At 52.8% G+C, this 13,551-nt stretch overlaps 3 protein-coding genes across 3 annotated transcripts; 1 reads left to right on the top strand and 2 right to left on the bottom strand.

The window, feature by feature from the left end:
• Positions 1-323: 323 nt before the first annotated feature.
• GT037_002747 (uncharacterized protein) lies at positions 324-2,452 on the bottom strand (the record flags this gene model as incomplete). Its single annotated transcript, XM_038927794.1, has 2 exons — positions 324-822; positions 2,004-2,452. 2 exons carry the CDS (start codon positions 2,450-2,452, stop codon positions 324-326), a joined length of 948 nt encoding a protein of 315 aa, XP_038789072.1.
• A 2,609-nt stretch (positions 2,453-5,061) lies between these two features.
• On the top strand, positions 5,062-5,511 carry GT037_002746 (uncharacterized protein; the record flags this gene model as incomplete). Its single annotated transcript, XM_038927793.1, has 1 exon — positions 5,062-5,511. The coding sequence occupies one exon, from the start codon at positions 5,062-5,064 to the stop codon at positions 5,509-5,511; it is 450 nt and encodes a 149-aa protein (XP_038789071.1).
• Positions 5,512-7,752: 2,241 nt separating this feature from the next.
• On the bottom strand, positions 7,753-13,236 carry GT037_002745 (uncharacterized protein; the record flags this gene model as incomplete). Its single annotated transcript, XM_038927792.1, has 5 exons — positions 7,753-9,279; positions 9,926-10,551; positions 10,600-11,363; positions 11,424-11,843; positions 12,788-13,236. The coding sequence occupies 5 exons, from the start codon at positions 13,234-13,236 to the stop codon at positions 7,753-7,755; spliced, it is 3,786 nt and encodes a 1,261-aa protein (XP_038789070.1).
• Positions 13,237-13,551: the final 315 nt, after the last annotated feature.

Raw genomic sequence — 13,551 nt, 5'->3', positions numbered from 1 at the left:
AGAAGTTATCTAGACGATAACAATGGCGTGTTATCTGCTTCTCCACCATCGCGCAATGTTAACATGGATTTTCGTTGCATTGATATTGCCTTGACGAGTGATGCAGTTCCTTGTTGAAACTTGGTTGCAAGTGGGTGTTGGAAATTAGGTACTGGACGTTGAAGCCGTGCAACTTCGTTATGTAGATACGTTGGTCATGTTCATGATACCCAATCTCACCAATGCTGTTTTATTCACATAAACAGCCTACCTAGGTTTTTGTGATAATGCAGAACAGCCAAGTGTTATGCATCCATTTCAGTCTATCATTATCCACCCACAAACTATTCTTTGACCTTCCCACTGCTTATGTCGATTTCCACAAAGTCATGCTTCCCATCTTCTTTAATGACGCGACTATAGTGTGCAGGCAGTTCTGATGATGAACGCGCCCTGCGACTCTCTGCTATGTGACCGCCCTGATGGTCATCACTGACATATGGTGAAGAACCGCCACGAGAATGCCCATGGTCTACGAGCTCGATAGTCTTGACTTCACCCTCGGTACTTTTACGCCGTTGGGTTGCGCGAGCCTTGCGCCATTTAAGTCCAAAGAATAACAATGTGTAAGCGATGGTAATGCATAGAACTGCAGTGCCTATGCCAATGACGATCATGAGGGGCTGGTCAGGAGTAGAATTAGGCTCGGACCGGTCGAAAAGCTTCGCGTGGGCGAGTTGTGGCCATGAGAAACCGGGCATCTTGGACATGTTTGCTGTACTTGCGATCTTGGTTGCTGATGATGTATGTGAAATGTCAGCGATGGTCGGAAAGCTATTACTACTGCGTGTGTTGAAGTGACCTGTCAGATCTGCTGGTGAAGTTAAGGAAAGTCAAGAAGCTTTGAACTGCTTTTCAGATCAAGCGAGTGTTGCATCATGTACTTGAACAATGTCGTCCGTGAATAATGTCGTGACTCTGTTGTCTCCATATACCGTGCGCCGGTCTTATTGCGATTGTCCATGAACAGCGAAGCGCTACGGAAAAGCAATTCCATATGAGCCGCAGTCGTTCATCCACTTGTATTACATTTTCGTAGCTAATGCCGCGACCAGAAAACCATTGGTCATTGCATCGCTCTTCCAACCGCATAGTCTGCCGTCCATTTCCCCAGGCACTTTCTCCGCGTTGATCATTGTTGAGAAGATTAACTAGGTACCCCCGGAGGCGCACCGAAAGTGTGGCGGGTGTATGCAACGCTGCGGTGTCGCAATGCAGATCACCCGGGTGAATGCATGTCGGGGATCTTTTTTGGCCGTGCCACAAGCCCAGAGCCAGCCACTGTGTCGCCCAAGCGTCGCGTCTCATGTATATTTCCCGCATGTTAACAAGTGCAAGTCGTTAGACTGGGTGATATCCTTTCCGATGCTCCAATACACCAGGCGGAAAATTTAACTCTACTGACGTGTCGCGACTCCTGTCTGATCAGCGGTGGTGAGGTGGTTGGACGAACTTAGACAAAGGATTTTCATGCGCGGATGCGGAGTGCATATGAACCAGGCTAATTTTGGTCTCGGAAAACGCCACCGAGGTGGTTACGCGTCCCTACGTCATTAGCGAGAACATCACACCATGCATCGCAGCTGCGATGTTCCATGACAACAAGCGAATGCGGCTGAACTCGAAGTCCACAACAAAGAAACATGAAGTCTTGAGCTACAGCGCAATGAGTGAATATTGGAACAAACATCACAGGTGAATTGAAGCAACGCAGATGGAAAATAGCCCAATGCAGGCAATTTTGTGGGTATTTTGAATGTTTCATTGAAATGACTTATTATAAGTTTATAGACCGACTGGATATTCTCCAGTATTGCCGCGAATCATTCCTATCCCGCAAATGTCTCATAAGAGACGAAGCGTGTTCAGCTCGTGGCTGATGTCGCTAGCTGATGAAAGAAACTTTCGAAAGAGACTTTTCACGTCCAGAGTCGAAGGGAGCCCTTGCAGGTCGAGCTGCTTACAAGAGACCAGCGAGGGCGAGGAGACCACCGGCGACAGCACCCATGGCGGGGACGTTGTTGTAGTCAGCAGCACCAGTTTCAGTAGCGCTGGCGGCGGCGGAGCTGGCTTCAGAGGCAGCAGAGCTAGCACCGCTCTTGATAGCGCTGGTAGCAGATGCGATCTCAGAGGCACGCGAGCCAGTAGCAGTGGAGGCCTCAGATGCAAGGCTGCTGAGGGCAGAGGAGGCGTCGCTCTCGATGGAAGAGACGACAGATGAAGCACCAGAGGCGGCGTCGCTGGTGATGGATGCGACACCGGAGCCGATGTCTGAGGTGATGGAGCTGACGACTGAGCCGATGTCAGAGGGGACACCGCCTACGGCAGAGGTGACACGGGAGATGATGGAGTCGACCTGGGCGTTGGCAACGCCCGCGGCGATGACAGCAGTGGCAATGGTGGAGAAACGCATCTTGATGGTGGTGGTTTGGTGGGTTTGGTGGTGTGGGTAAGAGTTGGAAGTAGTTTGTTTGATGTGGAGAGTGTGTGTGAGTTGTGGATGAGTGATAAAGGGCAGGGCGAAGTGAGGGCTCTTATACCAGGTGAGTGCATAGCAGCTAGCGTGCTTTCATGTCGCCATTCGCCATAGCCCCAGCAGCCAGCAACAAACACAGCGGTCGCGGCCCTTGCTCGGTTGCGCCTCCTCCACATTTTTTAGCCACGTAATGCAAGGAAATAACTGGCCAGTGACGCCACATGGCCCGCACTGGCCTTGTGCTTGACTAGATGCGGCAATCCATCGCAGCTCATCCCAGTCATCGGCACCCGTTCCTGCTTTTTCCAGAGAAGCTTGATCCGGGGCTCTTTCACCGTCTTGGTCTATGACGTCTTGCTTGGCCTCTCCAATTCGTCTGTCGTGCACTGTATCGAGATCAATCGGGGCGGGAGGCGGTGCCTTGAAGCATCCAAGCCCTGCTGCAGTCGTCCTGCAATGCCCCGTCTGACGAACAGACAGCAAGGCCATGCATGTGCAGTTGCCCATACGCCACTCCGGGCCACGCTGAGGCGTGCCAGATGCTATTTCCAGCGTTGCGGTGATCAACTCACTCTGAAACAAGTAAGCACTTGTCTTGTCGTCTGGCCAAGCTTTCCGACCACCGCCAGCGCGATTTAACGCGAGGTGGAACTTCAGGTCCCTGAAATGCAGGTTCAACTGGGCCCGCGTACAGCCAGTGACCGCTCTGGCAACTAGCAGCACGCTTCTCTTTAGCCCGACGTTTTCGTGTCTCGATGCTCAGCTCTCTGCATCTGTACCACGACGCTGTACATGCGTGACCCACCTGCTGTCAAGGCAACCATCCCCGTCACCGCCGCATCGATTGGGTCCTCCGGAGCTGGGTGCGTGTTTTGCGTTCCAGGGCGACTATGAGACAAGCATGTCGTCATTCTCTGCCCTTCTTTCGTCTTCCGAGGCCAACAATTTCTGACACGGCCAACGCTTCCCCCGAAACCGGGGCGCACGTCCCTGGAGAAGCCGAGCCGACAACTATGACGAAGAGTAATCTTGGATGAATATGGTGGTTCGAGCAGACCATGGATTCGAGGCGGCAAGTTGAGATTGGTGGTGCCTGGCCACGCATCCCTACTCGGGTATTCGCGTTGTAACCCTGTTCAACTAGCGCCAAGCCCGTTCTTGCCGGTACCCTAATTCTAGCCCACCGGATTCTCTCATTTGCCGTAGAATTCCATCAGAACATCTTCATCTTTGATCGTCGTCTCGTATTCCCGACGCGCGTTGTTGATGTCACTCTTGTCCCCTCATCGTGGTTCGAGTCGCGATGTTTTTCCGGCGCCGACGCAGTCCATCTCCTCTTTTGCCGCGCGCTTTGCCGTTGCCATGACTAAAAGTATATCCTCCGCCCCCACGACACTCGCTTTGACAAATGCCACAGCAGGTATTATGCCACGAGACGCGTGCTAAGCACATTTTCTTTCCTGCGAACACGTGGACCCCCTCTCATCATTACTAGAAACGCTTCGATACGTCGTAGTGAGCACATGTCGCTTCGGTCTTACAGGTCCGGCTGGTTTAGATTCCTGCAGCCGCTAAGCTGATGGCTGCCGTAGTGTTCGTAGGCAAGCTACCGAGTGGGCTGACTGGTCGTCTCGTAGTCAAGCTGACTTGATCGTACAAGAGACGTTGATCCGTCGCTGGCATTTTTGGTTAGCGCCTAATCCGCTTATCTACTTGATTGGATAGTCCAACTTGGCGATTACCAGCCAACATGCGCAAGCTTTCCTCGATTTCACGAGCATGTTCGGACATGCACGTCTACTTCTTGTCCACCCCCAAAGTTGTTGATCAACACCCTCGTGAATGCCTTGATTATCTTTAAAAGGCCGCTGCCATGCCTTCTCGGACTTGGGGCGCCTGAAGCTAGATACAGAGGGTGTTGTCGTAGCCGCTGAGGCTATACACCAACATCATGTGTGACAGCGCATCGCAACAACGTCGAATGAGAATTTGTGTGGCCCGCCTCAAGCGCCAGAGGAACGCACTGAGTCGGGAACTTGTGTTTTTCGGGCACTCGTGTCGCTTTTCCACGCCCGTTTTGTCTAATTTCAACCGCTTTTGGACGCATTTCTGTCAGGATTGCACAGGGTCAGTTTCATACATTGCCCTCTCGAAGTCGCACGAGAACGCAGTGATGGATCGCTAGCACCACTTTTGGAGCAGCTTCCAGAGTCTAATCGAGTGCGATGACTTCTGAAGAAATGAGTATGTCAACCCATGAACTCATTAAGCCACACCTTTCATGTCAATGTAGGCACGATTTGCCGCAAGCGCAGGAGGCTTCCACATGTGGGTTACCAAGGCTGTGATCGATTGAGATCCACACAGATGGCGCTTAGTTGCATACGACTCGAATGTAGTGCTCAGCTTTATGGTGAAGGCTTTTGTTGGCTGCAATCTTGCTCTATCTGCATAATTTGTCTCACGGCCTACCTGAATAGTTTTGTTGATGGCTCCAATTTGTATACCAACACTGCGACTGCCAGGCCGAGTACGCAAGCACAGTCATGGTCATGCTATCCACCATTGCGAAATCTACCGTTCGCATGCCTTTATTAAATCGTTGCACCGCTCAGATCATCACGACGTCGCTGGCAAACTCCGATACAGACAACAGCCACTCGCTCTCTACCCCAACCGCCATCGGAATCGGCGTCGCTATAGGCATCGTCGGTACCATATTCATCCTGACTATAGTACTATTACTTCACCGCGCGTGGAGACTCCGTCGCCCACAACCAGCAAGACGATACCGGCAGGCCAAGTTATGGAAAGGCTTTGAGCCAGTGACACCTAGCACGGCAAGAACGACCTTTGTCGGAACCAGAATGACGAACATATACCTGACAGAGTTACCGACACCAGTCACACCTGCGTTTCTCATGAGTCCGCCGCTACAAAGAGACCAAGAGCATGGGTACGAGAATATGGATCGACGGCACAGCGAGCCCGCGTGATGGCAATATATTCTTTGGGCTACGAACCTAATACTTGCCGTGTACTACTTCCACGGACATACTCCAAGTATGCATGCCGTTATCTACATGCATTTGCCGCAATAAACTCCGTCCTTGAAAGCACGACTTTAATGGTCGACGCAAAACAATGCCAGGCGTCAGCCTGAACTGGAGCCGCCAACCTACTCCTTTGCCATACTCCCGACACCAATCCCTCAAACACGGTCAGTGGGAACAGTCCTCGAACTCAACTGCTACTCCAATCAACCACCCTCTGTCCACCCGCATGTTTACCAGGAGAGTCAGGCTTCGCTTTCTTCGATGGTACTGTCTCCTCTCCTTGTACAGATGAATAGTGGAGTCGTTTGGATGGCGCTTGACCTGCGATTGCCGTAACTTGCTCTTGAAGATTCTTGAGCATTTTGCATGTTGTTGTAAACTTCGCGGTCAGATAGTCGTTCCTTGAAGCCAGACGTGGGCTTATCTTATTGGCCTGGAAATACACTTACCTATATATCATGTGGGAGCTTGGAGACGAAGACGAACCATGTAGACGAAGGACTCAAACTCGATTTTGCTCCGATTGCGTATGTTCTGTGGATGTTTATCGAAACAGATCCACGCGTCGTACAGATCCCGTTGTTGTGCTATACAGGCGATAGGTCAGTAAATGTCAAGACATAATTCCAATTGACTTGCCTTGATCGAGCGTTGCGAAACCCTTAGGAATGTGGTGTATCCTGAAGATCGAATCCGCGTCCTGTAGGTGAAACATCGTGTAAAAGTAACAGTGCTCACACCGCATCAGGAGGTCTCTGGTTTCACGGATCCACCTCCATACTTCCCCGTCATCAATCTTTTGTTCACGTTTTGCGAGAGTCACAGGAAGGGCCAAGATTTGGCGATACTCGTGACCACGTCGCTGGAGCTCAACTAAGTCTGCTCTGTACTTCGGGCTATTTTTACTACGTGTTGCGAAGAGGGAAAGCTGAGACCGAATCTCCTTGACCTTTTCGATCAAATCCATGTGTCGGAAGCGATCCCACGTCGCCATCGTCAGCTGCAAGGTTGATCTCGAAGTAAAGCAAGGATAAGGTAGCTGTAAAGAGGCGAGTTGTACTACTAAAATTATTCATTGTTCCGCATCGCCCCGCACAATGTGAAGTACGGATCGGAGGAAATTAGCATTCACAAGTCGAGATGCAGGTTGAGCGACGCCGTCACATTGTGCAATCAGAGAACTCAAAAAGAGTGAGAAGCAGCAAACCGCCATGCTACCAGCTGCTATGTCTGTTGGACACCGGATCGACTCCTGTCACCTTTAGCATAGTTGTTTACAGCATGAAAGAAATGACAGAACACTGTTGGGAGCTTGCCGTTGACATCGCCCTTTAGCGTCTTACGAATTCGCAGACCTTGTTTCCCTGAAAGGTTCAAATGTCGACAGCCGAATTTGGCCGACTTGTTTTTGGAAAGGACGATGACCATAAGGATAGGAATGATTGCTTCTGGAGCTTTTTGCACAGCAAAAGACGCTATGCATTATATTATATAAAATCATCAATCACTTCAACAACAGGCAATTGGCCGGTTGGCGCAATGGTAGCGCGCAGCCCTCCTATGGGAGTCAAACACTCAGAGGCGCAGGCTGAGGCTGTGGGTTCGAGTCCCACATCGGTCGCTTTTTTTTTGCTTACACCATTATTGGAAGCTCTTTACAAAGCTCGCATAGAACGATAGGCTCTCTTTTTGCATGGTTTTGTGGGAATGGAAGGTGGGGCGGACCATTACTATCGATAAGATGCACGACCTCTCCACTCTGAAAATACGGCAGGTAAGATTATGGTTTTTGTGGCACTATCGTCTTACAATCACGGAATGGATCGAGCAATGTTTTGATCGTGAGAGTCTTGCTCCTACAGGGTCCGACGAATCGACGGGGACAGCCAGATTCTGCAAACATCTCACTGGCTTAGAGAAAATGCATGCTGACAATGGTACGGGCAGTCAACCTTTCTACGATACTACAAGGAAGCACAACAAAAGTGACTTCATATACAAGCCCATGATGAAATCTCTTGAATACAATCCACCAACTCTCACTATAATCCCGCTACGTAGTAAGACACTCGCTATTTGAACATGGAATCGCCAATTCAAAGTATGGTAAAACATGGCCAGAACATAGATGCGTAACGATCAACCTGCCACTTCCCCCAACACTTCATGATCAAGTCATAATCAAGCGCTCTCGGCCCTTCCACTACTATTGCTACCGCCCTCGCGACTGCTCCTCCTCTTCCCGACCGGCCTTACCGGCGGTCTCATATCACCCCTCCCCTCAGTCGCAGCCTCATACCCGCCATCTTCCTCCATTTCACTCATACTCGACGCATTGCTCAGCATGCTAGCTCTCTTACTCTGCCAGGGTAGATTCCCCTCACCAGGCGTACTAGGTCGGGACCCCACGCTGCTTCTTTGTGGCGGTTGTCTTGCCGATTGCGCGTTACCCTGTGTGATGGTTGAGTTAGAGCGGAGAGATGACTTGCGACTCGTGGTTGTACTGGTGGACGTGTTACTCCATCGACGCTCGCGGCTTTCGGCAGGCCGGAGACGACCGTCCATGTCAAGGTCGGGGGTGGGCGTTGTGCTTCGCGAAGAGCTACGGGAATGCGACCCGTCTCTTCCTCTTGGGTTTTGCAGTAAACTCTGTCTTCGCTTCCGTGAGCCTGTGTGCGAGAGGCTATGGCTGTGACCGTGGTGATGGCCACTTTTTTCTACGTCGGCGCTTCGTCCACTGAGACCGCGTGCGCGCTTCCAGCCTCGCCAGCCTGTCCACCATAGCCATCCTCCTTCTTCTCTTGCAATCTCACGTTGTCTGGCGCGGACGCGTTTCCGCAGCTCAGCTCGTCGCTCGTTCTCCGTGGCCCAGTATTCGTTTCTGTAGACTTCCCACTCTTGACGGAAGTCGGGTGTGAAGGGCTTCGGGAGGAGGAGTAGCTTGATGTAGTCGCCTCCCGGTGCAATGTCTTCCTCGGCGTATTCCTTGCCGTCTTCCACGATGCGATGGCGGGGTCGGCCGCCGTCTAATGCATGCTTGTTCTCCTGCGCGACGTTGATGAAGTGGTAGGAACTGCCTCCCTGCTCCCCACCCCACAGCCCACCAGAGAAGGGCACAACAAAGTGACCCCATTCCACCAGCTCTCTCCACCACGGCCCGCGTATGACGACAATCTTGGCGTTCATGCCTCTGAGCCCTCGATTTGCAACGCCGATCCACCGGCGCGGCCATCTGACCCCTCTCTCCCATTGTCCAGTCGCCCAGAAGAGCAGAGCGGTGACGACGCCTGTTATGAAGCCAACCTTCTGCAGCATATCAACGAGCCAGTATTGTGAACCTCCAATACCCTTGCCGTCCTCTCGTGGGCGCAACCACAACAGGTAGAAACAAAAGCCTATCCATACCGCCAACAGTGTGAGGACGAAAGTGTTCTGCCGCCGGCGGGCGCGTAGGGTGAGGTATTGGCTGCGAAGACTGGCTTCGAGTATGAGGAGATTCAGGTAGATTTGCGGCGGCGACGAGGGGAGGAGGCATGTCGGATCGCTAAGGACGGGCGGTCGCGGGGTCTTGATGGTGGGCAGGCGGTCGTTGTTGGCATTGTGGGGTGTGTCTTGGAGGATGGACGCAGAGTAGGGCGGCGGGTCGCTCTCGACGCTCTCGGCCACCTTGTTCAGGCTTGTGCTCGGCGCCGGTGCGCCCTTGACAATCTGGTCGAGTGTTTGCGGCGCCATCAATTAGTCTGTGGGTGCGTTTGGCAATGACATGTGAATGCGACACTGGCGGCGACTATGAAGATGGTAGTGATGCGGGTATGCTATGCGTGACTCGTGCCTGTCTTCTTCTCCTCTCTGTCATCATCAGACGGGTCGCGTACACGTCTAGAAGAATGCGCAACGCGTTGGGAGGGGTACTCGTGCCTATATCGAATGCTGGGTGTCCGGCGCGAGTCGGTCAGTCGCTCCCGATGATGCACCTGTCTCGCTTAGCCGGAGCGGTGAAGACATGGATTGCTGGCATACAGCTCTACCCCACAATGCTAGCTTCGTATAGGCAGGCTCCTTCACTGAGATGGCTGACACGTCCTTGGCCCTGCAGTAGTCAACGATGTCAACGGGACGGAGCGGGGGTGAAATATGCAGGGGCTCATGTGAGATCGTCTCGCGGAAGTGAGGGGTCCCATTCACCCATGCAAACCGAACAGATGGGTCGGTCAAGGTGTGAAGGGGATACTGAATTGTGGGTGGAAGAATGCCCAAACTCGCAACGCTATACAGAAATCAAACGCCAAACAATGCAATCCTTCTAACACGCAGACATCTATGCATGACCCCGCCCTTGCTCTCTGCGTCTAACTTCGTTCATCTCTTCCAACATGACGCGATTGAACTGCTCCCAACCATCCAGGTATACATGGTGACCGGCCTTGTTGATGATGATCACCTTGCCTACCCCATGGTCCTTCTTCTTCTCCTCAGCCGATGCGTTTGCTAGTAGGCGCTCGCGTTCTTGCTTCATCTTCTCTTCAGCCGCATACCCACCAGCCACGTCCATCCAATCGTTCTCCCCGTACATGAAGATGACTGGGTAGCCAGTCTCGCGTTGCGTAGTAGAACTAGCTGCGGCGTCGCCATCCGCGGTAGGCCTTTCGTGTGGTTGGATATATTGCCTGCCAACAGCCTGGATTCTGCGAATCATTGGGCTGCGGGCGAAAGCGCCAGGGGCGAGCAGGTAGGAAAGCGCATACTCGGAACTACCCCGTTGGCGGAATAGAGCGTAGCTGTAGTCGTGCAGCGCCAGCGCCTCCTCTTCTGGTAATTGCGAGAAGCGGCGTGAGGTCCAGCCTGATACCAGACGGGGACCGAGAGGCCCTGACCAACGTACAAAAGTAAAGGGCGAGACCATGTTGGCCTCCCAGAGAGAATACAGCCACCACGGCAATCGCCTCTTTGGTGCTTGCTTAGCCTCTTTTGTGGTGTCGGCTGTGGAATGTTAGCGAGATGCGTCAACTCTGCTACTGAACAACGTACCATTCTTTGTCCGCTGGTTCATAAAGTTATTGTTGTCCGCTGTCGATGGCTGCACACCACTCTGGTTCGTCTCGGCAGCATCTTGAGTAAACTCATTCGCCATGGTCGAGTCTTGTGGATCAGGCATCTCCTCGTCGACTGCGTACGGGTCTTCTGGAATACCAACCGGAGACGCAAGAATCAGCTTGTTAAGATGTCCCGGGTACTTGAGCGCATAAGCAACAGCCAGGTACCCTCCTAAGCTATGTCCTAGCAATGTGAACTTGTCCAAACCCCTCTTTATCCGCCACTCCTCCAGCGCATCCACAAACCACGACTCGGTCTCTGAGATCTTGCCTTCCTTGTCTTTGGCATGGATCTTGAAGGTTGGCCGACTGCTCCGGCCCATACCGAGAAGGTCCAGCGCAAAGACTTTCCAGCCTTCGGCACGCGATAAGGACTCAAAGTTGCGATAGAAGAAGCCAAGTCCAGCACCGTACCCGTGGAGCATAACCAAGTTGTTTTCCACCTCTTCGCCCAGTCGCTCCACGGAGAACTCGTTCAGTGCACGATCCTTGCCACTTAGCTGAACCATTTGCGAATTCCATCTTCGCGGTCCGTACGGGTCGTTGGTGGCATTCGTGGTCGTCTGGTCTTGGGGATGCTTGGGCGGCGCTTGAAGGTCTACCGAGGACGGACCAGCCGAAGCAGACGCGGAGCCTGTTTGCGTATGTGTGGGCGGGCTCTGGAGATGAGGAATGTAGGATAGAACGCGATGCTCGGTTCTAAAGGTGGGCACAAGTCAGTACACATGTGGAATACGCTTGTCACGGGGCACTACTCACGCCATAGGCGATAGTCCCGCCCACCACTGCTCGAAGCCCGATTTGGCAGACAGAGGGAACCACTTGGAGAACCTCCCCTGTGCCTCTCCCTGCTCCTTTGCCCGTTGGCTCGCCAGCATAGCCTGCTGACCGCCCTGCCTTGCCTCTTCGCCATCGTGTCCTGCCATTGTCGAATTCGCTTTGCTCTCAATTCTAATTGGCGTACTTAGGCTCAAACTGATGTAGCTTGCGCCGCCAAATCCCACGCTCTTGTGTATGACGCTTCGGGCGCTGGGTCGGGCTAGGTAACTTCGAAGCATTCGCAGGCGCGCAGAAAGCAGCGACGAGTGGGATGCGCGGAACAAAGAACGCGGAAAGTGCTGTGGAGGTGGAATGGTGGCGGTATTTGGTCGTGTCGCAGAGCGCCCTTGAAGGCGCCGCCTGCGACGAATTTGTTTTGGTACGAGATGTTGACGTAGCCTCTGGACGAGTTACGGTGGCGGAAACGCGATTGTGACGCGGAGATAAGAAGGCCGCCGTCTACTGCGCGTGTCGGACAAGTAATCTGGCCGTCCCCGATGCAACGAAACACGAACGAATACGCGGGATGGAGATAGATTCAACTCTGACATGAGAAACACTCTCGAGCTACCGCTTCAGCATTGGGGAGTCGCGGCTGATATGCCTACCCACTACCCCACTACAAGGCTTGTGCTGACATGTTGGAGCTGCGAGGCTCACCATCCATCGCCGCCGCATACTGACGCCCTTCGACCTATCACATGCCCCAGACCCACCTCGTGATTTGCATGCCTGACCTCGAAACCCATCATCCCAATGTCACCGCTTTCATCGCCTCCACCACCTACGCTAATCTCACCAGCATGCTAACCTCGTTGTGATAATTAGATTTGTTCATTGTCATTTATCGTCACGTCGTATCAAATGCTATGCCGCCAACTCCATCCCAGATGCAAATGTCCTGCATGCATAGTAATAATAGTGTACAATCGACGTCTTACGTCCTTGAGGTTTCAGCCCTGTACTGAACTTCTCGATCCAGCGCAGTCCTCATCTTCCTCACATGCCCATCGTGGGGAGGAAAAGCGTCTTGTGAGCGCTGCGTCGCAGGCTGTAGTCGCTATATTGAGGCCTTGCGATTTTGAGATTTCTGTGGCTGTGGTTTTTTCGTGTTGACACTCATCAGCTCAAACCCGCTGGCTGGTTTTCGAGTTCTACGTCTTCTCGACGTGGCGTCAAGACATCGTCAGTCAGATCGGACTGGCCGCGGCTGCGTCGTCATGGTTCCGCTGGTCATGATAACCCCCGTGAGAGGATTTGCCAACGACAAGGTTTGCAATCATCGCTTTGCATTGAATCCTCACACAAATGGCTTGGGCTCTTGGGCATAAGTGATAGTGTTGGCACTGACGACGCTGTTCAAACTCATACGCGTGTTCCGGGCGTCGACTCCGCTACCAGGCCTTTGCTGCTTCTGCAGACGTCCGCTGTTGCTTGAGCTTCCTGTGTCGGTCCTATACTGGCCAGAAAATGGTCGTTGTGGTGGTGCGACACCGGGCTTTTCGTATAGTGTCTCTTCGCTCATCGGCGCTTGGTTCAATACACTTTGGGGTTCTGGGCGGCGCTTTCGCTTGATGCAGCAGCAGTTACGGTCGTATGGGTAGGCCCAGAAGAGATAGCAAACAGCCCAGATCAAGACAATGCACGGTACGATTCCAAGACACACGATGAGGGCGATGGCTGTTCCCGAGATTCCACCACCACCACTGGAGTCTTCCAAGAAGCGTGCTTGGAGGTGGGCGATAGCAGGCATGTTTGTTGTGAGAGTATTGTTCGGTAGAGTGAGGGTTCGATGTTTGGTTTGGCGGCGAGGCTTTGGTGTTATGCGTGATGTCAATGCTAAGAAGAAGTCACAGTCGAAAGAAGTCAAGAGATACGGAAGCGACTAGGGTAGATTGGACACGGAGGGTGGTGAAGCGACAGTTGGACGTGGGGGCGTCTGGAACGATGAACAGGTACTGAAACACAAAGGATGACAGTTGCCGGTGAAGCGCTTTGTATGCGGGCCTGGATGAGCCACCCGTGGAGACGTCATGGGCAGTGGAGAATGGACTGACGCACATGGCCG

Source organism: Alternaria burnsii (genome assembly GCF_013036055.1).
Source record: "Alternaria burnsii strain CBS107.38 chromosome Unknown 746, whole genome shotgun sequence".
NCBI classification, from domain to species: Eukaryota; Fungi; Ascomycota; class Dothideomycetes; order Pleosporales; family Pleosporaceae; genus Alternaria; species Alternaria burnsii.
The sequence above is the reverse complement of the archived record's forward strand: the minus strand, read 5'-3'. Positions and strand labels throughout refer to the sequence as shown.